The 24,035-nt window shown below is 42.4% G+C and overlaps 1 protein-coding gene and 1 long non-coding RNA gene across 3 annotated transcripts in view; one reads left to right on the top strand and one right to left on the bottom strand.

The window, feature by feature from the left end:
- Positions 1-23,155, top strand: part of RFX7 (regulatory factor X7) — an 81,739-nt gene extending 58,584 nt beyond the window's left edge. For both annotated transcript variants that reach the window (XM_019533523.1, XM_019533525.1), the window contains exons 5-10: positions 8,319-8,435; positions 10,067-10,151; positions 11,127-11,334; positions 15,796-16,091; positions 17,650-21,717; positions 22,395-23,155. In XM_019533523.1, coding sequence (XP_019389068.1) covers positions 8,319-8,435; positions 10,067-10,151; positions 11,127-11,334; positions 15,796-16,091; positions 17,650-20,949 — 4,006 coding nt within the window. In that variant the 3' untranslated portion in view covers positions 20,950-21,717; positions 22,395-23,155. The remainder of the gene's footprint in view (positions 1-8,318; positions 8,436-10,066; positions 10,152-11,126; positions 11,335-15,795; positions 16,092-17,649; positions 21,718-22,394) is intronic.
- On the bottom strand, positions 11,269-20,602 carry LOC109308990. The gene is made up of 3 exons (XR_002100757.1): positions 20,515-20,602; positions 15,124-15,419; positions 11,269-11,355 (listed from the first exon to the last, which is right to left on the bottom strand). It is a non-coding gene; the product is annotated as an uncharacterized LOC109308990 (long non-coding RNA).
- Positions 23,156-24,035: the final 880 nt, after the last annotated feature.

The raw sequence follows: 24,035 nt of genomic DNA on the forward strand, positions 1-24,035 counted from the left end.
ATCCCTTACCGGATGATCAATCCTTCACTTCAGGCAATCATCCTCTCTAGCAGGGTTCCTTATCTGACCCCTGCTTCCCCTATCCCAGCCTCGACTTCTAATCCAGCCACTCAGAGCTGGCCTGCCACCTGGACTCACTGTGCTGGCTCTCCTACTGGCTTGCTCTGGTCTTTGGTTCCAGTCTGGGCTCCCGAGGCTGCTGATTCTGCTCTGGCTCTGCTCCGTGCCTCCACACAGACCAGGCTGCAGCCTGTGCCTGCCTGCACACTTTACCCTCCACGGGGGAAGTGAACCACCTGGCTTTTCTTCTGGCCTTTTGGGTCCATGGGTCAATCAGAGCCAGCTCCTGGTGCACACTGTAGTGCTCATTGGGGAGTCATCTCCCTTCCCTGGCAGAATCCCTACAGTCACTCTCAGCGAGTATGGCTGGCCAGTTCCACGTCCATGCAAATTTGTTTCCCTGGTGCTCGTGTCCTTGCTGTGGAACAGGGGCAGGAGGTGTTTCCCCATTACAGGACACTTCAGAACTAACATTTCTCCCACTAAAGTATTTTCTCTGGAGTAATACACAAATGTTGTATCTGATTCAGAGAGTAAATGCTGCAATTCTGCTTCTGACAGGGTCACAGGTTATTATAAAGTGTGTGAAACCAACACCAAGCCAATACGAATTTGTGTTCTCAGATCTTAAAGTTACCATGTAACTAGAAAATACAGTGAGGGCTGTTGGGAAAGGGAGCAGGCAGGAAAGGGTTGACTGCAAATTCATTCAGAACTAAAATCCAAATGTTCCTCAGAGGAAAATGCTTGACCCAGTTGTCTGAAGTTGAACTAGAAAACAAATGATGAAAGCACATTTGATAGCTTCAGAATCTCAACCATGAATCTGAGGTCTTGGCTACTGGCATCGAATCCATCCCTCAACACCCAGCAGTAGAACCTCTTGCTGATCTCCCATTTGTCAAGGAAGTCTGGCATGCCATCATTCAGACCAAGAACAATAAGGTGCCAGGCCCACGTGGCATCCCTGCAAAAGTCTTCAAAGCTTGTGGAACAGTATTAATGCAAAAGCGTCATCAACATATGGTCAACAAGTTCCACCTGACTTAAAGAATGCCAATATTGTGACCATCTTCAAGAAAGGGGACGAATCAGTGCGTGGGAACTACTGAGGCATTGCCCTCTTCTCCGTTCCTGGGAAGATTCTTACTGAATTGCACCTCCTCCTCCCCCTTGCCGAAGATGTCCTTCCAAAATCCCAGTGTGTCTTTAGACCATCTCAGAGTATCGCCAACATGATTTTTATTACATGATAGATCCAGGAGAAGTGTAGAGAGCAACACCAGGAGCTGTTTTTGGCATTCATTGACCTAACCAAGGCCTTCAACTCTCTCAATCATGAAGCCTTGTGGAAGGTGCTAGCTAAGTTTGGTTGTCCACTGAAGCTCATCAGTGTCCTCCGCCTACTCCATGATGGGATGGCTGCCACAATCCTTTGCAGTGGATCAGAGACAGACCCATTTACCATCTGTACTGGTGTCAAAGAGGGCTGTGTCATTGCCCCAACCCTTTTTTCCATCTGTCTTGGTGTGATTTTTCTCATGTGTGACCACCACCTTCCCAGAATTTGGGTTAAGTATCAAACAGATGGTCAGCTTTTCAACCTGAGGTGCCTTCACAGCAAAACAAAAGTTACAGGTTGGCATCATCGACCTTCAGTATGCTAATGACTGTTATACTCATGCACACTGAAACCAATCTGCAGTCTACCCTTGACCTTTTCTCAGGTGCCTATCACAGCCTGGGAATCTCCCTTAACATTGGGAAGACCAAGGTGCTCCATCAGCCTACCTCAAGACAAGCTACCCCTCCTTCGCCCACAAATTACAGTTGGTGGAGAACCCCTGGAAAACATCAAGCATTTCCCATACCTTGCCAATCACCTCTTCCAGTCAGTCAGTCTTGATGTAAAAATGGAACATAGAATTTGCTGTGCCAGTGTATCCTTTGTAAATCTGCTTCGCTGTGTCTTTGCTGACACAGATCTGCAGGTAGATACTAAGATCCTAGTCTACAATGCAGTGGTTGTCCCCACGCTCCTCTCTGGATATGAGATGTGGGTGATATACTGAAGCAATCTTAAGCACCTGAAATGGTTCCCTCAGCATTGCCTCAGGAAGATCTTTTGCATTAGATAGGAAAACCACTGCACCAATGCCAGCACCCTCTGCAGCTAACATAACCAGAATTGAGGCAAAGATCATGAAACATCAACTGCTCTGAGCTGGCCACTATGTGCAGATGGCTGACACTCATCTCCTGAAGCAAGTCCTCTTCTCTCAACTTAGTTATGGTAAGAGGACCCATGGAGGACAGAGTAAGCACTACAATGACGCCCTGAAAGCATAGCTTAAGAAGGGTGGCATCAACCCTACAAATTAGGAAGTGCTGGCTGGTAACAGGTCTCAATGGCGCTGCACCATACATCAAGCTGCTGCCCACTTTGAAGAGAACCATTTTGCTCAGGAAGCTGAGAAACAGCAGAGGAAGAAGGAAAGCACACAACATCCTGGCCAATAGTTGTGCCCCTTTCCCTCCCTGCCCAAGGCACCATTTATCATATCAGTGGAAAAACTTGCAGAGCATGGGTTGGACTCCTCAGCCACCTTACAATTCACCATTATTCCCCACCCCTTCCCTCCCCTGCAGCAGACATCATCCTCTTATTGAGGGATAGTCAATATATAGCTTCAGAATTAAAAATAATTATAACGATGCTGAGTACCTCCAACTTATAAGGCTGAATCCTGTACGGTTCTGTAAGACAGCAGTGATTGCAACCACTGTTTTCTTCCACTGTGTTCATAGCTCATCTTAATTAACTATAGTTGTTTATTCTGGCTGTGCTGAAATGTGATGGCTTTAATTTGCCTGGGGTTGATAAAAATGCACACACCTATTTCTGAAATCTCACCATCAACTCAAGTTTGCGATGCAGTTTAAAGCATAACCAATAGTGCAAGTACATTGAACTAACCAATCGCAAGACAGTCAATCACCCATATGCACGGCAACAAGGCAACAGCAGCTGCTGCGCAAGAGAAAAATGTAAGCATTATTCTTAAATGTATTTATTATTTAATAATTTATGGCCTAGTTCAGCAACAAATCTGCTTGGCTTCCATGCTGTGCCAAGCTGCAGATGCCCCAAAAATCATCATCTACAGATTGTGTAGTGTAAAACTTGGATGGATTCAGTGTGTGGCTAAATCTAGCTTTGTGTGTGTTATAGTTTTCCCTAACAAAATAAGGATGGTGAGCAAATATTCAGGAAAATATCAAATGTTTGGGATCTGTTCTCTTTCTCAAGCATCTGTTCTTTTTGTAATAGATTTAGCTACTCTAAGTATTTTTATTAGTTAACCTCAAGCAGCAAAGGAAGAATAGACCCAGAGTGGGAGGTATGGACCCAGAGTGGGAGGTATGAAGAGCTATATAAATAGTAGCCTAGGTTTAGCTCAGCTAAGACATTTCTCACTACTTAAGGGGATTTAGACACCTCAAACACTACTTCTGTCTGTCATTCACGAGCTATTGTTTTCTGCCTCTGCTGGTGAGGTGATTTGAGCAGCTTTCTGCATTGTGTACATACAGATATGGAAATGTCTTGTGATTACTAAATCTGGAGGGTTCACACCCCTGTGAAAGGTTACGCAGGCTTTGGAGGACTTGCAGCAGAATACCAGCATGTGCATGTCTGCTAACCATCAGACATCTTGTAGTTTTACAAAATGAAGTTCTCTGTTCTTTATGTGGTTGTTTTAGCCTGTATGTATTATTACAATTTAGTATGGATTCCAGGTGTGTAAGATGTTGAAGGTTGAATCTGCACCGATCCTGCACAGGCAGTTTTTACATGTGCGCTCTCCATTTCAGTTGACTTTTATCTGAATAAATAGTGCACTTCAATACACTAATGCTTCCCTTTTGTACTTATTCCTTCCTTTTTATACTTTTAGAAGCAAAATATCTAGGTAGAGATGCAGACTTGTGATTAGGTAGAAGTAACTGCACTCATCTCATCTTAAAAGTGATTTTAAAAAGTTACAGAATAGTAAAATAGTAGCTCTGGAAAGTTAAGGGCTTGTAGTTGTCATCAGGGTAGGAGGTGGATCACTTCTACTGGCTCAGTTCCCATCAGTGGTTCTCAACCTTTTTTTAATTGAGACATTCCTCCATACCTTCTATGAATTGAGCAGTACGCCATTTTAAAAACTAATTTATTTATTGCAGGGTTTACATCCTTGTAGAGGGATCTGGCAGTGGGGGATGGGAGCAATCAGGCAAGGAGAACATTAAGCCTTTGCTTATCCCCTCGCACTCCATGGCACCTTTCAGAGGCGCTTATGGCACCCCAGCTGAGAATCACTGTGCTAGGTGATGCATCTTTAAAGATATGCAACGGGATGCGCAGTAGGATGTGGTGAATAAATGCATCCCCTTGTTGTCTTTTTTCCCCATGAGGGAAGGGAGAGTTTTACTGACACAACTTTTCATCTGCCACCTGGGCCTATATCACCAGAAGCCATTACAGAGCCTTAGGCCCGCTGTTAAAGTTTGCAGGTATTGCAGTTACCTGGAGATCAGCTACATGTGTAAAGTATCTATCACACCATAAAAAAACTCCAACCAGCTATGAACTCAGACCTCAGAAATATGTACTAACTTTATAGCTGGTTGCTATTGCGCTATAATTTACACATGTAGCAGGGTCTCCCCTGAGGCTGGGAGCCCCATTAGCTGACAGGGCTCTCAGCTGCAGGGGTGCACCCCTAGCATAAAACCCTCAAGCCTTAGGAATCCCAGCAGTCACCATCTCCAGGGTCAGGGGGTTTTTGCTGGCAAGGTGTATAGGGGGGCTTAATGAAGCTGGACCAGAGAGGGTAGTCCTGAAGCTTTTATTAAAGTAGAGCCGCCATCTGTTTGAGCAAGGCCCTATGGACATAGTACAGACTATGCAGAATCTTATCCTCAGTTGAAGAGAAAAATATTTTGAAGAAAATGGCACATGCAATTGTACAAGCTTCTACCACTGGTCAGGCTCTGCTTCTTATGCCCAGACTAGACTTAAAGACCTACTGGGTCATTAAGTTTAGTCCCCTGCTGTCACATCATATGACTCCTTTTCAGAAGCTGATCAAGCTTCATCAAAAAATAGCTTCTCTACTATTCTTATTTGATGGCTGTTCCAGAATCTCCCTCCTCTCTTGGTTAGAATTTATTCTGATTGCTAGCATAAATTTAGGTATAGGTAGTTTATACCCTTTTATTCTTGTCAGTAGGAATTTGGTCTATAAGAGATTGGAGATGGATGTGAAAAATTTTAGGCTGAACAAGAGGAAGGAGCACAAGGCCTCATGGAATGGGCTGTCTGCAAAATAACAGAAATTCCAGGCTGGCAGGAATTGTTGGCCTGGGCATATGGGCCTTATCCACTACTTAAGTCTGTGGCTGCTACTACATACTAGTTAGAAACAGATTTTCTAAGCTTGATGACTGCATTTTTTCCTAAAGTGCAAATAAATTTAATTCTAAAAGAACTGATTAATTAAGTCCTAAGACTGGTGCTTACTAATTTAACTGGGTTTTACTTGCACTTAACTTCACACAAGGATTTTAGCATCTACCCTTTCAGATTTCACTGACTAAATAAAAGATATTCTATAATACCCCATATGCTTGCTATGGAGACAATGCTCCAAACTACAGTGGAGAACTAGAATACAGTAATTCATATCAGCCAGCAGCAGTATCACACATTTTGAGAATGCATTCAGAGTCCAGAGCAGGCTGGTTAAAAGCTGAAGATAGGGGAAACTGGCTTACAAAGGTCTTTGCAGAGCCAACCAATGGCAGTAGGTGAACCTACCTCTGACTCCAGGTGGTAGACCTGTGCTTGGCATTAGCTATAAAGCAGTTTAGCACAACTGGAAAGGTATAGCAAATTGTAGAAATAGTATCACTGTTATCACAAGAATTTTCTTGGGTTTCAGTTGCCCTGGTCTCTTCAGTTTCCTCCATCCCTAAAGCAGTGATTCTCAACCAGGGTGCCAGAGTACCTTTGTGTTCCACAAGACTTTTTTTTTTAAGGTTGCCCCTGAAGTGTGAGACGACGATCTCAGGCTCAGGCCTCTCTTCTGCTCCCACTGCCTGGCCCCTTTGCAAGGAGTTAGGTAGTGTAATATTTTTGTTACATATGGTGCAAATCAGTCCACAACAGTTATGGAGGGGTATCTTGGGTGTTTTGAGTCTAGAAAGGTTAAAAACCACTTTCCTAAAGAAAGCAAAAATGATGAGAAAGTCCCCTCCTGTCCCTTCCCCCATCACTGTCTGCATTACTAGATGTAAGTTGCCCCCTGGTTGCATGGAAGCATCTGCAGATGCGCTCAGTGGAGGTTAATGCTCTTCATCCTCCTTTCCTTTTCCTTTGGACCTCATAAGGTGGGTCTTGTTTTCCTCCACTCATGATCTGCCAGCCCTATGTACTCACTGATGCTGGCAGTAATGGAAAACCAACTCAGATATGTGTTCTGCAGTATCGAGGAAGTTCCCTATTAAAATGCTGTTCACAGGATCTCAACACCTGTTCCAACCACCATTCAGATTAGTCTTCAGAACAGACCTTCACTAAGTTTACTGAGGTGCACAAAGTCGCTGGTAATTACTGCCACTGCTACTTTTGCAAAAAGGAATGAAACTCCTTTTTCCTGAGTGCTGTCACATCTCTAAGTTAAGTCCTCATATCTACTCTAACCACTGTGATTTCCCTGTTTTTATTTATAATTAGAATGTGTTTTTGTTAGTCACAGCAGCTGAATTCTGTCATATTTGTTTAGAATACCACATGCTGGTGTGTGAAATGATTGTTTCTCTGCTGTCCAGATATGAGGTCTGCATAGGGAAGATTATGCACAGCTCCTTCTTTCTTTCAAAAGCTGAATATCTTTGAATATTTCTAATAGTGTTTTGCTGAGGAGTGCAGCAGGATCTTATGGTTAGAGCATAGGAGAGCAAGTTTTGCAACCTTATGACCTTGGTTAGATCATTGAACATAAATAAGTATACTTTGCAATAATGTTTGAGGCTTAATTAATTCATATCTGTAAAATGCTTTGTCCTCAAAGAAAAAGAGGTGTGTAAGTGCATACAACAAATATGTATGCTACCATAAACCCCTGCTATACAAATCTATGACTATACTATGAATCTATACAGATATGGTTTCAGAAGAGTTCCCACTGTTATCCCTAGCTATTCATGTGCCTATAAATTTCCCCAAGATTTACATTTTGGAGTAAAATTACTACTACTTTAAAATGATTTTACTTTTTTGGCAGGAAGAGGGGTGGCTATAAAAATAAAAATCCTTCTGCTCTTTTCTACCATTGGATGCTGGAGAAAAAAAAATTGCTGATAGTATAGTTTATTCCTATTTGCCAACAGAAGTACCTTTGTGCCAATAAAATTGCACCTCAGTGAGAGATTGTACCACTTTAATTATATAACCTGATATAGTTATAGCAATGCAGCAGCTGTACATAGAACAAACCTGAATTAATGTAGGCCTGGTAAACCAATCTAATCAGTTTTAAATAAATGAAACTGTCCTCACAGGGCTTTGTGCTGGAGTAATTAAACCAGGGCAAATTGGTGTGAAGACAAACCCCTACAGTCCCAGTCACTCATTAACAGTCCCCAAGTATCCAGTTCCCCAGTGTATGTTCACATTAAACACTTGAGAATGAAGCTGACTTTTTAGGAAGGTGAATTTATTAATTTAGGTTCTGACCTTTCTGGAACTAATGTGGACAAGACCTTACACTCTCGACAGAGGCAAAATCTCTCTCCTACTGCTTTTAAAAAATCATGCATGATGTCACACCTTGTCACACCCAAGCAGTTGTTACCCACTTTTTGGCTGGTCACATTTCTCCTTTTATTGTACCCATGTCTTAAATACACAAAACATGAAATCCTAATCAAGTTATCAGTTAGGACAGCAGTTCCTAACTGGTCTCTTGACAAGGCCACTGTGTATTGAATCTCCACCTGAGTTTGAACTTACAAGTGTGCAGAGTAAAATTGACCGTATTAATAATTCTGTGTATTTAATTTATTCAATTTATTGTAGCTAGATTCACCAATATTGACTATAGTTCTGATCTGATTATTTTTCTTTGAAAGTCTTTGATAGAAGTCTGTTATGTAGAATTGTCATTTATTTTGTTTCATTCACAATTTCTTTCCCTCTGTTGCAGGAGCTATTGTGACAATCTTGGTTACCATCCATTAAGTGCTGCTGACTTTGGAAAGATCATGAAAAATGTCTTTCCAAATATGAAAGCCCGCCGTCTGGGCACAAGAGGCAAATCAAAATATCCTTTGCTAAAACACTTTTCAGTAATCTCTTCTGCCCTTGCTTAAAGAACATTTGTTGTTGTAGCTCAACTGCTAGCTAAATTTAGAAATAAATTTAAATAAGAAATGCAGACAGTTTCCCCAAAGTACTTGGTATAATGCTTAGAAATGTGTTAAACTTTTTATCATTAAGATGCAAGGCACATCTTCATGAATTTTGTCCCTACTTGATTTTTGCTGGTCGTCTTATTCTAGTGCTTAGTTGTTCCTGCAGTTATTTATTCTGGGAACCTAGTCTTATCTTTAAAAATAAAGAGATGAATATTGGAATAAAGCAACTTGCATTAGATTTGTGCCATACCTATACTGTTGTAATAATGCAAGTAAAAAATATGTTACTTAATTGTGCTGTACCAGTGCACATCCCTAAACTGAGGCATAAAGCCCGTAATATTTCTTGAACTGTATTTCTTAAACCTTGTTATCATTATCTGTCAAGCCACAGAAGTGTTCAGATTAAAGGGAAGCTTTTCATAAATGGGAGAAGCTCAACTAATGTCTAAAAGAGGAGAGAAAAGAGCTGATTGTCAAAAAATACCAGTTCAACCTGATATCTGAGCTGATGATGTTGGCAAACAAGCAGTTAAAGGCATGACAAACCAATAAAGTCAACCTAGTATCACGTAACACTTTTATTAAGACATCCAGTGTGAAGAACTGGAGGAGGCTTAGATGTATAGACAAGTGGGTTACAGTAGAAGTGAGTAGGGAGGTGAATTTGTATGGTCTTGGTGAGACTGATGCCAAAACATAGTATTCAGTTGTATTATCCCCTTCTTTAAAAATGATGTAGAACAATTGGAGACAGCGCAGTGCAGATCTAACAATTGTTTGAGGACAGGGAAAAATGCCTTGCTGTGAGAGAGCTGAAGATGTCAATCTGCTCAGCTCACCAGAAAGAAAATTAGGAGGTGACCTAATCATGTTATATAAGTAGTTCAATAAAGAAAGATGCCAAGTACTAAAAGTCACATTAGCTTTAGCACAGACAAGCATACTAAGAACCAATGCCTAGAAGTTATAACCAGATGCATTCACTTAAAAGAGGGACAGATTTTAACCAAGAGAATGAATGATTGACTCTGGGAACAAACTACCAGAGGAAGTGGTGGGACTCTCGATCTCTTGATGCCTTCAAGGCAGCTTTTCTGAAAGATATGTTTTAGACAGGCACAAGTTATCAGGCTAAATCTAGGGGTAACTGGTTGAAGTCTTTGTTCATCCTGTAAAGACAGTCTGACTACATGATCTAATGATCTATTCCAGCCTGTAAATCAGCTAAATGTACCAAGACTTGCTAGTGAGAGCATGTAGGTGGACTGCTGTGCTCATGTGGAACCTTTATGATTTCATTTAGACTCGACAAGAGTGCAGGGGTCCAGTCAGATGAACAACAGTGCAGGAGAGGAACCTAATAGTCACATAATTTTAATTCCAAGCCTAATGGGGGGGAAATGCCAATAGGTGTGTGGAGCCTGCATTTCTCCTTTTGCTTATAAAGTTTATGCAGGGAAAACAGGAGGAAATGCTTGCTTTTTTTTTTATAAACCAGGGAACAGAAACTGTTTAGACCTTAATTCTTGATCACATATTGTTACAGTGGACTGAGGAAGAAAGCTTTTGTGCATATGCCAACACTGCCCAACCTTGATTTTCATAAAACTGGAGATGGGGTACAGTATATATATATATATATATATATGTATATATACACACACGCACACACACTTGTGGAACCTAATTCTTTCTATACTCTCTCTCACTGTTTAACTTTATTAAAGGAAAATTAGTTTAATCTGAAATAAACAGGCTAAGGAGCTGTGCAGTTTTCAAAATACAAGGATGCTTCAGAAAGTAATGGCAGTTTTGAAATTAAACCATTTTGTGTGCAATGAATGGGAGACTACATAGTAGTAGGGAACACTGGTGGCATCATCAAGCCCACCCACCGTTTACTACTGTATAGAGAAGTGATGTGGTCCAGTAAGCAATCACTGCACGCAAAATGGTTTTATCTTGAAATTGCCATTACTTTCTGAAACAGTTTTATATATAGGAGTTTTCTACAATACTCTTATCATCAGACAAGCCTTGTCTGATTTGCTTTAAGCTTCAACAAAAATTGGTCGTTTAAAAATATGATTTAGAATGTGAAGCAGATTTTTGTAGTGCTGCCATTCACAAGTTATTTTTTTTAATTAATAAGTCTCTGTATTTTGTTTTCTCTACAAAATTAATCAGATTGCTATTAGGAGAGGGAGCAGGAGTTGCAGTGATGCAAACTGCTTCCCAGTAATAGGTGGCATGGGAAATTGGTAGTCTCAGAAAACAAAAAGTAGCAAAACACTAAAAGTGTGCTAATTTTAGTTTGGCTTTTTACATAAGGGACTTCAGATTGTGGATCATTTAACATATTAGGATTCCTCGTGCAGTATTCTTCTTTTCTTCCAGAAATATAATATTAGCCTCACATAATGTCTTTACCTGTGAACAAGTGGTAGGAATGTTGATGTGTTTTGTCTTGGATAATGCTGATGTAAAAGGAATACACAGACTTCTAAGGAAATATGTTCCGTTCCTGCGTTATCATTTGCTTTATGGTGTTTGTTTCTTTTTGGTAACCAGTCTCTACTTTTTCTCTGTGCTAGTTGGATGGGGCAGAGTCATCAGGGCAGCTTCAAAGTGCTGATGAGGAAGTCGTGTCTGCTGCATGCCAGCTTGTATGCGAATGGGCCCAGAAAGTGCTCAGCCAGCCCTTTGATTCCGTTTTGGATTTAGCTCGTTTCCTTGTAAAAAGTCATTACATCGGTACCAAATCGATGGCAGCTTTAACAGTAATGGCAGGGGCACCCGCAGGTAACGAGCTAATTCTTATTCCTGGAAAAAAATAATGCATGTTGTGAAATGATGACTATTTGTAAGATAAATAGGAAACTGGGGAGACTGATATAGTCTAGGGGTGTCAAAATAATCTGATCCCATGGGCTGGATGAGTGACGTGGGTTGATCCATGGAATGGTGTGGCCAGGCTTCCTCTTACCATGTTGGATCCAGCACATGTGGCACCCATTCTGTTCAATCTAAGACTCATGCCACATGCAGCACCTGTCCCAGAGCACCCAGGCGGCAGTCCAGGACATATAGGACTGCAGTATTTCCTGGACAGACACCACTTGGCCAGTCTGGGACATATAGCACAGGTCTCGAATTGGCCAGGGGGTGGCACTGCATGCAGAGAGGGCCACAGGGTGGGCACCACATGTGGTGTGGGTCCTGGCTCTGTGCACAAAGCTGCTTCATTGCACACTCAAGCACCATATGGGTTAACTCTGAATGCAGGGGCAGCACTGGGTGCTGGATTTTTGATGAACCTGGTGTTGACAATAGTAGGCAGTAGTTTCTTACAGGTGATAGAGTATAGCATTTGCTTGCATTCATTTGAACAAAGTTTGGGTGGGTGAGAAGAAGAGGCAAAGGAAACCTAAGTGAGAAGTCCTTTTCCCAAAAAGCCTGGCCACCTTTTAAAAGCTTTTTGAGACTTTAGGACTTAAATTTAATTTTAAATTCTCTCAAATGTTAACTAGATTGTTATTTCTTTAGATAAATGTATATTTTATAGTTTCTAATCATGTGCTTGATATGCCTTGTATGTACTGTTTAGTCATTTTTATCCTTTTTGGATTATTGAACTTGCTGTTAGAAATGTAGGTTTCCCTGTTTGTGAGTATTTAATTGCACTGAGACTGTGTTTTTTTTAAACCTTTCTTAGTTCTCAGAATATATCTGAGGGGCAACACTGGGTGCTCCATGAAGCTTAGTAGTTGGCTGCAAAATGTGCTGTCTGTCATTTGTTTGAATGACTGAAAGATGTCAGTGTCTAATCATCCTTAGGTGAAATGAGTGGTGATGTGCCACCAGTAGTAGGGCTGTGTGAAGCTTTGGCCGCTGATTTGATTCAGCAGAGCTTTGGTGGCTGAATCTCTGAATCCAAATCTAATCAGGAGACCCTTTAATCTCACCAAACTGAATCAGAACCTTCCTAATCAATTCAGAGAGATTTGGAAAGATTTGAAGATTCAGACAGAGACACAGCTTTTTCTACATATCTCAAGGTACCAGGCGGCTTGTGAACGCTGCGATGGTGGAACATCCCACAGGAGTACAGGGGTGGCCCCCAGCATGCCTGGCAGCAGACCCAGAAGTAGACTGGTACCTCCTGGGTCTGGGGGGGCACTCAGGGTCCCCCCATGGCTGATTGCCGAGCTGGGGGAGCAGTCCACTTCTGGGTTTGCTGCTGAGCATGTGGGGGGGCCCCCCCACACACCTGTAGGATGCTCCATCCACCCCACCATTGCAGCATTCACCAGCTGTGCCTGGGAGCTCGAGGTACATAGAAAAAACATTTAAAGCTGTGTCTGGCTCAATTGCTGATTCTCTGAATCAGCATCGAATCTTCAGATTCGGATTCAGCTGAATCGAATCGGGGACAGTGATCCAAATCAACAAATCAAATCACTGTTCCCAATTTGGGCCGAATCCAAATTGAATACAGCCCATTTTACACACCCCTAGCCACCAGCTCCTAATGATTAAAGTCTGCATCACTAAGACCTCAATTCAGTGAATGTCCCAGCTGTGAACAGAACTCAGGCATTGAATAGGGATGGCTTTAAGGTTATATTTAAGTGCTTTCCTGAATCTGGGCCTAAACTGCTGCCACAATTAGTTCCCTTTTGTTGGTTGACTGAGTAGGAAGCCCAAGGAGAATTGGAAAGGGGAAGATGGCATTGCCGTTGCATGAACTGTGCCTGTTCTGTGATATCAGTCTGGACTGTTAAAATGGTTCTTTTCACCACATAAAAGAGGAACATTGGCTTGACCATTTTTGCTGCAGGTACAACTTCTTAAATTTTCCGCTTACAAAGATGGGGAGTAGCAGAATATTGTCTGCTCTGGTTGGAGAAGTTTGGAAGTTAGTAAGAGAGAAAGAAGCCTGAATTGGCCTTAAAGTGACTTCATAATCTGTGGTTTACATTGACTGGGATTTTAGGGTAATTAGCAAAAAGGGACTGTGTAATCTAGAGAAGGCAGATGAAATGAGGAAAGTTTAACCAAACAAAAGAAGAGTTCACAGTGCTTTTCCTCAAATTCTTTCTCCCAGTCCTGGTATGAATTTGCAATCTGTTAGTGACTCAATCTTGGTGATCTGAGCCATTTTACAGTACAAGTATAGCCTTTCCAGTTTCTGTTGGGCATTCCAGTTGCCACATACTTCATGGGTGTTTGTAGAGTTCAAGCTCTACAGTCGAAGAATATGTTTTCCATCTTGCACAGTGCTGATGCCAGATACTAGTACCACTCCCAAAGGTACATAGCAAGTGCATGTGTCGCTACTAGGAAGAAGAATTGACTGTCCCTTCCAGAGTGGTCCTGTGTTTCCTATAACCCTTGTATCATATAGGTCCTGAGCCTGTGAGGCACTTCAAAAACATATTTAAGTTTCAATATGAATATTTGCATGTTTAAAGTAATAAATCTATTTCTATGCTTAAATTTGAGTGCATGCTTAACGCTTTGCTAGATTAGGGTCATAGTGCCCAGATAGAGCCTATAGTGACGGCACCATGAAAGTGCTAGTAGACAAAGCCTGGATTGTAACTGCATTTGCTACTTGATTACATGTAACTGTCTATCAGTAGCTGGTGTTCTTAGGGGCGCTCTTCGGGCATATCAGGCACACACTTTCCTGAATTGTTTGCTCTGATTCATGTAGCCCAACTAGGTCAGCAGGTGTCAGCGACTACCACATTAAAAATAAAAGGTGCTAAAGGGGGTTGGCTGTGCAGCTTCTGAGCAAGTTGTGTGCCTTTGGGGTTTTTGCAGTTTTATTTAGCTTTTTGTTCATTATTAAGAAGCTACAAAAATACTTGATAGTTAAGGTTTGCATTTCCCTTTGTGCAGGTGAAGATAAGAACTGCCATTTTGAATCAGTTCATTTTATCCAACCTAATACTGGGTAGGACCAGATGCATCAAAAGAAGAAACAAGAAAACCACCTAATTCTTGGAAATTGGCATAAACCCTTGAACGATGGGGGTTTAATAACTCCTATAAAATGTTAAAAGACTTTTTCCAAAATTAACAGAGGGTGGGGACTAACTGCTTTATGGTTACTGTCCTTTTGCCTCCTACCCTGCAGCAAGTGAAAGCTAAACTGGGGCAGGTTTTCCCTGAATGAAACCAAGCTGAAAAAAGGTGACATTCTGTAGTCTGTCTATACTTACTCAAAGCTAGTGAGTGTTGCTTAGAGGTTGGAGTCTTGAAAACAGTTTCAGAGCTGATGCTGTACAATTTGGGTCTGGCAGTTGGCTAAAGATGATGTATCTGGAAAATTCTTAGAAGTTACTTCATGTATAATTTTTAAATACTTGTAATGTTAAAGGAAACAGTGTTATAACACTTTTACACAGGCAAGTGACAGTAGTGGGAGATTTCTTTAAGAACATGCTAATCCTCAGATTCAGTTACCAAATAATACTTTAACCTTCCGAAGAATGAGCTTGTAACATGATTTGATAATCAGGGATTGATTCGAGCTACACACGAGAATGATCCCTGATTGGACTTGCCTGGAAGGCCCGTTACCCGTTTACAATCAACAGGGGCATCTCCTCTTCTGAGTGCCATCACCTTTTCACCTTTCTTTTGCCTTTTTTTCTTGTCCTCCTTTCAATATCCCTCTCACTTTTTCTTCCATGTGTTAATAGCATTGTGACATACTTCCAGCATTGGCCATTAGATGCTGTTATCAATTAAATCTCTATACTGCAGCTGATATTAGTTATTACATACTCCAAGGTGATTTGAATGTTGTCTTCTCCATTTAGTGCTGCTTCTTCCACAAGCTAAGGAAATTTGTATTTTAGATCTGCTTTAAAATACTGGAAACAAAAGACCCGATAAAGATGGTTTAACAAGTGTCTTCCAAAATATATTCATTGCCATCTACTGTCAGTTGTATGAAATGCACTGTCATAGTATTGTTCATTTTGATTAGGCAAATTGGGATTTCCAGAAACAGAATATTAATGCAGTCATTTGACAAGAATAAAGAGCATCCAAGTTGCCTGACACCAAGGGTTCTTATCTTGTATGTTAGAAATAAATTGATACTGAATATCTGTTCAAGTATAAAACCCACTTGATAACTGTGATGCTTTCACATGCCTGATGTGCTACCAAGTATGTATTTCCATACAGAGTATCAGGCACAAGACCTGGCACATATCATTTCAACTATTTTCTTTTTGCTTTCAGGAATAAAAGGGATTTCCCAGCCCTCTGCTTTTATACCCACTGCTGAAAGCAATTCCTTTCAGCCTCAAGTGAAAACTTTGTCATCTCCTGTCGATGCCAAGCAGCAGCTACAGCGTAAGATCCAAAAGAAGCAACAGGAACAGAAACTTCAGTCTCCCTTGCCAGGAGAGTCTCCAGCTAAGAAAACAGAAGGCGCTACAACAAATGGAGTAGCTAGTATTTCTAATGGAAGCCCTGCCATCTTGTCTCCTCAGCCTATTGGTATCGTAGTGGCAGCTGTCCCCAGCCCCATTCCGGTATTGTTCTCCAGTGTTCTCCAAACCTTTCAAGCCAGACAATCTTAGAGAAAGTGTTGTTCACTGTTTACATTAGTCCTGAGAAATACCTAAGTGGTAGCGTAAATGGAATAGACATGTTACAGATACGGATACAAAGGCTCTTTTCTGTCTCAGTGGCTTTTTCTTTTATGTTAAGTAAGTGCCAGAGCCATAAATGTAATAATTTTGCATGATGGATGTGGAAGCAGTAGAATGACACATAGCATGGGCTAAGATTATCTTTGGCATAAGTCAGTGGCAGTGGAATTTAGGAATAATTTGGGTTATGTATTAGAAGAATTATGTTTAGGGCAAAGTTTCCCAAGCTGCAGGAACCCACACAATGCATTGCTTAAACACTTAGTATGTAGTGTAAATGCAGCTTTACTGATTTAGAGGGACCATCACTGGCATTAGTTTCAACCTTACTTGACAGAAGGAAGGCTGGCACCTTAAAAACTATGAAGTAGGTTGCTGCCTGTGAAAGGTCATGACTGAATCAGTAGTCTGTAAGGTGCCACCTTGCTCTACCTTTGGCCTGACGTCAGACTAACACAGCTAACTATCTCTCTGCTTTCATTTGAATATCTGTACAAAGGAGCAGAGGGTCATGATGGTAGAGGGGTTTTAAGGTGTCTTGTGATGGTTCAGAGGTGTCAGTCTGACCTTTACTTTGGACTTGTGTCAAAGGTTGTCCTCAGTTGACTCACCTGTAAATGAGTATATGGTCATTTGTACTGAGCAGTCACAGGCAGACAGATATCGTGCTACCTGCCACATCATTCCACTGTGTGTCTTCTGCTGAGTACCAAGCTAGCCCAAAGCTGGTGGACCTTTGACATTTTTTTTGACAATAGAACAGACTTAACTAGACTGCTTCAGCTGAGTAATACTGATTTCTTCTTTTTTTTTGGCTCTTTTTTCCTGAATAATGTTTGGTTTGCATTGTATTTACTGCTGGAATTTTGAAAACTGATAATGTTTGAACACCTCCATGCTTTAGTTTCCTTTGTTCAAGGAAGGGAGTGCACAGATGTTGGTATGGACTAGGGTTTCAACTTTGATTGCCAAGACCCAAAGAATTAGCATGGGTTCTAGTAAGCTAAAAGCAGTGGTTTCCAAGTACTCCTCAAAACACTTAAATACAGCACAGCTTGATTCTTCCGTTGTGATCTTTCACTGGTTTAAACGCTCATTCCTATTTTTTCATTTTTTCCCAGGCATTTGGGAATGAGGTGGGCTGTGGGATGGTATGACATGGCTGCTCCTGTTTGTTATGTAAGTTGTGGGGAAGTTGACCAGTAGTATGGAAGAGCGGCTGTTTTGTGTATTGTTGAATATTTATGGTGAACACTGCTACTTTGGAAGGGTGCATAGGGCACAGGATGGTGCCAGTTTACACATGAATAACTAGCATCCTTTTAATCCTTAAGAAGTAGATCTTTTTCTGCCATCCCTTAGGTTAACACAAGCCATTAGATTTCTTTAGGTGCCTACATTTTTGTTTAAACCACATTTTTGTTTTCTACACAAATAGGTACCGAGGACCAGACAACTGGTAACATCTCCCAGTCCCATGGCCGCATCCGATAGTAAGGTTCTTCCGCTCAACGTTCAGGTGGTCACTCAGCACATGCAGTCAGTCAAACAGTCACCAAAGACTCCTCAGAATGTTCCAGCCAGTCCAGTTGGTGACCGTTCTGCACGGCCTCGTTACCCACAGATCCTACCTAAGCCAGCAAACACCAGTGCTCTCACCATCCGTTCCCCCACTACGGTGCTCTTCACCAGTAGCCCAATTAAGACTGTTGTGCCAGCTCCACACGTGAATTCCTTAAATGTGGTAAAAATGACAGCAATATCTCTTGCCCCTAGCAGCAGTAGTGTACCCGTCAAACAGACAACGTCAGTGAATACCAGTACAGGAGCAACAGAAGAGTCAAGGACTGTACCACAAATTAAAAATGGATCTGTCGTTTCACTTCAGTCTCCAGGATCTAAGACTGGCAGTGTTGCAGCAACATCTGCAGTTGAGATCAAAATGGAACCAGAAGCATTACTGGATGAGAACCAAACACAGTGCCAAGAGAATTCTGACATGTCTAAGCCTTTAAAGGGAGCCTCTGGCCTGCCTGCTGCTCAGAGGAGTAATTTTGAGGATTCAAACCTGAAAGCTTCACCGGAGGGCATCAGTGAAGTGAAAACAGTTAAGGGCTGTGATCAGGGAGCTGAAGAAGCAAGGACCAAATATAAAACCCAGCCTAGTGAAATCACACCAGCTTCTTCAGCAGGCAATAATCAAAGCACTCTCACCCTCTCAGTTGTCAGTCAAAATTTCTCCAGCACCAGCATCAGTTCGCCTCCTAGTGGTGACTCTGCTATTAAAGACAAAGCATGCACTAAAAGTCCAAGGAAGCGACTGTCTTCCACACTTCCGGATTCCCAGGTGCCACCTGCAAAGAAGCCACTGGTGGGGCAGCTTTCAGTTGGTAACAACATGGAAGTTCAAAAAGTGATCAGTGTTAAGAAGGTTCAGAAGGTTGCATCACTTGCTAAAAATGACAGTACTCCTGCACTTCCTCAAGTTCCTGGCAAAGTAACTATAAAAGTAAATTCTGCAACATCAACGCACTTAGTGACAAACTGTCCATTAGGTTCTAATGTAAATACTGGTGATGCTGCTTTAGGACAGCAGCTGACAGCATCATCTCCAGATGTAAAAGTAAAATTGGAAGGGAACTTGTTTATCTTAGAAAATGATTCAAAATCTGATGGCAGCTTTAATCCAAATGCCTGGCAGCATATCACTAAAACCTCAGACTTCACATCTGTGAACTGTGAACAGCAGCAGGATATCAGTGTTATGACTATTGCAGGACACTCTGGCTCTAGTGATTTACAGGAATCTGTGTGGGAACCAGTGCACTGTGAAGGCGTACAGCAGGAAGCATACAGCCAACAGTTACAGAGTCAGATCCAGGAATCTCCTTTGGATCAAATTCAAGGACAGTCTTCAAATCAGTTACCTTTGCAGTCTGAGCTAAAAGAGTTTGAACACACAGTCCCCCAATCAAATGAGAACTTCTTCTCATTTGATGAAGACCTCACACAGGACAGCATTGTAGAGGAACTGGTGCTCATGGAGGAGCAAATGTCTATGAATTCACATCCTTATGGGGGTTGTCTAGCAATGGCACTTCAGAGCCAGGCAGCAGCTCCAGGAGCTCCAGTGTCATCTCATCCAAGCAGTGCTCACTTCTACCATTCAGTCCATAACAGTGGCACTCCAATTCACACTCCCACTCCCACTCCTACTCCCACTCCAACCCCCACCCCAACTCCAACCCCCACATCAGAAATGATGGCGGGGTCTCAGAATGTGTCACGAGAGAGTCCGTGTTCAAGACTGGCTCAAACTACTCCTGTAGACAGTGCTCTAGGAAGCAGCCGGCACACACCCATTGGAACGCCTCATTCTAACTGCAGCAGCAGTGTCCCTCCTAGTCCTGTGGAATGCAGAAATCCATTTGCATTTACTCCAATAAGCTCTAGCATGGCATATCATGATGCCAGCATTGTCTCCAGTAGTCCTGTGAAACCAATGCAGCGACCTATGGCTACCCACCCTGATAAAACCAAACTTGAGTGGATGAATAATGGGTACAGTGGAGTTGGTAATTCATCTGTTTCAAGCCATGGCATTCTTCCAAGCTATCAGGAGTTAGTGGAAGATCGTTTCAGGAAACCTCATGCTTTTGCAGTTCCTGGCCAGTCATATCAGTCTCAGTCCCGGCACCATGATACTCACTTTGGCCGTGTGACTCCTGTTTCACCTGTGCAGCATCAGGGAGTCTCTGTAAACATCACCACCAAACAAGAAGGCTTTGCTGTTCCTGCCCCACTGGACAACAAGGGGACAAATTCCTCTGTTGGAAATAGTTTCAGATGCCGGAGTGTGAGCCCTGCTGTCCATCGCCAACGTAATCTTAGCGGAAGCACTGTCTATCCTGTTTCTAACATACTACGCTCTAACTTGACCCCTTTTGGAAGTCCAGTGACACCAGAAGTTCACAATGTGTTCACAAATATCCATGCAGACACCAGTGCCAATAATATAGCTCAGAGAAGCCAGTCTGTTCCGTTGACTGTCATGATGCAGACAGCCTTTCCGTCTCTTCAGAAACAAACAAACACTAAAAAAATAACGAACGTGTTGTTAAACAAACTTGACTCTGATAGCGATGATGCAGTGAGAGGTTTGGGAATGAACAACATGCCCTCAAATTATACAGCGAGGATGAATCTCACTCAAATTTTAGAAACGAACACTTTTCCTAGTGCCAACTCACAAAATATGATCAATTCCAGCACTTCAGTTTATGAATTCCAAACACCAACTTACCTCACAAAAAACAGCAGCACCGATCAGATCAGTTTTTCTTCTGGAGACAACCAAGCACAATCAGAAATTGGAGAGCAGCAATTAGATTTCAGCAGCACTGTAAAAGACCTTTTAGGGGAGGACAACCTGCAAACCAACCAGCAGCTGGTGAATCAGGTGGCATCTGATCTCAGTAATGTTGCATCTGTCTTTTCCAACGACATCAGGTTGTCTTCCGACCTCTCAGGCAGCATTAACGATCTGAACACTTTAGACACAAATCTACTGTTTGATCCAGGTCGTCAGCAGGGACAAGACGATGATGCTACACTGGAAGAATTAAAGAATGACCCATTGTTTCAACAAATCTGTAATGAATCCATTAACTCAATGACTACATCAGGTTTTGAGTGGATGGAGAGTAAAGATCATTCTGCCGTTGAAATGTTGGGTTAATTTTGTTTTATAATATGTATGTAGCACACTGTATGTAAAAGACAGATGTATTGTATTTGTCTTAATGGAAGTGCCTCCCGCAGCAGAAACACTTGCTATGTATTGTGGCATTTTTTAAAAGTTTGCTGTACCAGTTGCTCATTCTTCAGCAGGGAATAGGCAAGTCTTATCAATTTTAAATAAATTTCTGAAGATAATGGGCTATTGAAGAGCCAGTATTACAATTTAAATTTTATAGCGTTCCCACTTAATAGCATTTCTTATTCTACCAAAATAAAGTGGCTGAGAACCAGCATTCACAACTGGAGTAGAGATGTTGAGAGGGTTTTAAAGAGAGGGTTTTAAATCTAGCTTGTTACTAGGCATTCAGTACTTTGTATTGCCTTCTACTTTTACGTAGATACTTGTCAGTCTTTGTTATCCAAGTCTGAAATGTATTGTGCCTTCAGACAAGTAGGTGTTGATTAAGCAGGTAGGGGGGTTCATCATGATGAGTGGCATGTAAGCGGTTATGTATCATTGTACAGCACCTCTGGATGCTGCTCAGTAGTGAACCATGAGACACTTCTGTGGCACCACCAGAAAGAACTATTTACACCATGGGTGGGCAGTTATTTGGGCTGTAGGGCCACTTAGGGAGTTTTGGTGAGCTGTTGGTTGGGGGGGATAACTGATCCAATGCACCCCGCTGCACTCACTGCCAGGGCTGGACAAAGCGGGTAGGTGGGGTCTCCATGGAGACCGACCTGGAATGTGCACAGACAGGGTGTGATCAGACAGACAGTTGGGATGGGGACATAGGCAGGTAGGGAGCGGTGTCTGGGAGTGAGACAGCAGGGGTTGGGGCCAGGACTGCAGGTGGTGACAGCGTGAGGCCGGGGCCGAGGCCCGGGACAGAGCCGCAGTCTGCTTCCCGCATGTCCCTGCTCATGGAAACAGCACCTGCTGCAGGGATGGATGGGGAGCAGATCATGGCTCTGCCCCAGGCCCTGGCCTATGCTGTTACTGCCTCATGATCCCAGCTCCACCCACCTATCCTACTCCCAGACACTGCTTCCTGCCCCTGGACCTATCCTGTTCACCTAGCCATGTGCACCCTGCCTGTGCAGGTTCTGAGCCAGTCTCCTTAGAGACCCCACTTCATACAGTGCCCCTGACAGTGGGGGCAGGCTGGACAGGCCAGGGTGCCCAGGCAGTGAGGCCTGGTCCAGCAGTGGCAGCAACACTAACAGCAGCTGGAAGGAATGACTTTGGGGCTGCTGGGAAGCTGAGTCCAGCTGTGGTGCCACCCCAACCCCGCTGCATGCCTGGGGTTGGCGGGACCAGCCGCAGGCAGTATGGCCTGGGCTGCCCTCTGCGTGCAGGCTAGGTAAAACCCCTTGATGGGCTAGATCTAGCCTTGGGCTGTATTTTGCCAATCCCTGGTTTACACCTGTATGAAAGAGTTGATAGGAGAAACTATCATGAAATGATCAAGGAAAGAGAAAAATGCACTAAAATTTTATTTAAAAGACAACAAAATCTATTTAGGGTTTTTAGACATAAATATTCATGACCTCACAATAATTTAGTTTTTACTTTAAATGTTAGTTTTTGATACCAGGTAAAAAAATGCATGAAAAATGATTCTGAGCACTGAGGCTTAATAACCCCAGAGATACCATGCATTATAAAATGTTAGTTACTGTTTTATTATTTATCAGTTAGAGAAAGGGACATTATACTTGGCTTCCTTTTAATTAAGAATGGCTGCATGAAATCATAAAAATACTACTGTTTTTTAAGATTTATTTTTAAACCCCTTCTGTTCTGACCTGCTGGGGGTCTTTCTGTGTCTCCTGAAAACAAAGATGATAAAAATATTACCTAATTTGGTGGAGAATGGTTAGAAATACTTTGTGTAGAGCCATAACATTCCTAGGCACTTTACAAACACAAAAGACCTGGAATAACATTTTTTAGAGTGTTTAAGTAATTTAGGAGCCTAAGGGCATGGACAAATTATCAAATGGCACAAGTTAAAAGGGAGTGGAGACTTACCATTGTATACTCTTACACATTTTAACTCGCCTTTAATTTGATCATTTATCCATACCTTAAGTTGCATATTCAAAGTGATTTAGGTGCTACCCAGACAGTCTCATTGCAAGTCAATATTGTACTTTCCAAGTCTCTTGAAAATGGGATTTATACTCACAAGTCACTAAACCACTTTTGAAAATGTTATTCCGAGTCTTTAAAAAGAATAACATGAGGGTTATAAACCTCTCTAATGGTGAACAGAGAAGGGTACTTAATCATCCATGGCTCTGATGCAACAAAGGAGATCTGTACAGTCAAACTGTTGGCCAAGAAGAAGCCTGCTTGGACTTCTGGGCAAGCAAATCCCTTTGTTGCTTTGTCTCCTAACCATTGTGTAGGGTTTATGCTATCCGATGTAAATTGACATAATTTAATTATAAAACAAAGTAGGGAGCATTTCCCTGACTTGCATTAGGTGACTGAGAAATAGGGGTTGCAAAATGGGCCATATTCAATTTGGATTCAGCCTGAATCGGGGACAGTGATTCAGTTCATTGATCCAGATCACAGTCCCAATTCAATTCAGCTGAATTTTAATCTGAAGATTTGATGCTGATTTGGAGAGTCAGCAATTCAGCCATAGACACAGCTTTAAATGTTTTTTTTCTACATACCTTGAGGTACCAGGCGCAGTTCATGAATACTGTGATGGTGGGGCAGATGGAGTGTCCCACAGGAATGCAAGGGGGCTCCCTGCATGCCCAGCGGCAAACCCAGAAGTGGACTGGAAGTACTGGGTGCCCCCCCAGACCCAGGAGGGGTTAGCTGAGCCAAAGAGGCACAGGGGTCCTCCAGTGCACTCCCCAGCAGACCCAGAAGTGAATTGGAAGTGCTCCTGGTCCATTTCCCAGTCTGCTGCCAAGTCTGCTGGGAACCCCCCTGTGCTCCTGTGGGACACTCTATGCGCCCCACCATCTCAGCGTTCACGAACCACCTGGTACCTTGAGGTCTGTAGAAAAAACATTTAAAGCTGTGCCTATGTCCAAATCATCAAATCTTTCCAA

Source organism: Crocodylus porosus, unplaced genomic scaffold (assembly GCF_001723895.1).
Source record: "Crocodylus porosus isolate Cpor-Errol unplaced genomic scaffold, CroPor_comp1, whole genome shotgun sequence".
In the NCBI taxonomy this organism is placed as follows: domain Eukaryota; kingdom Metazoa; phylum Chordata; order Crocodylia; family Crocodylidae; genus Crocodylus; species Crocodylus porosus.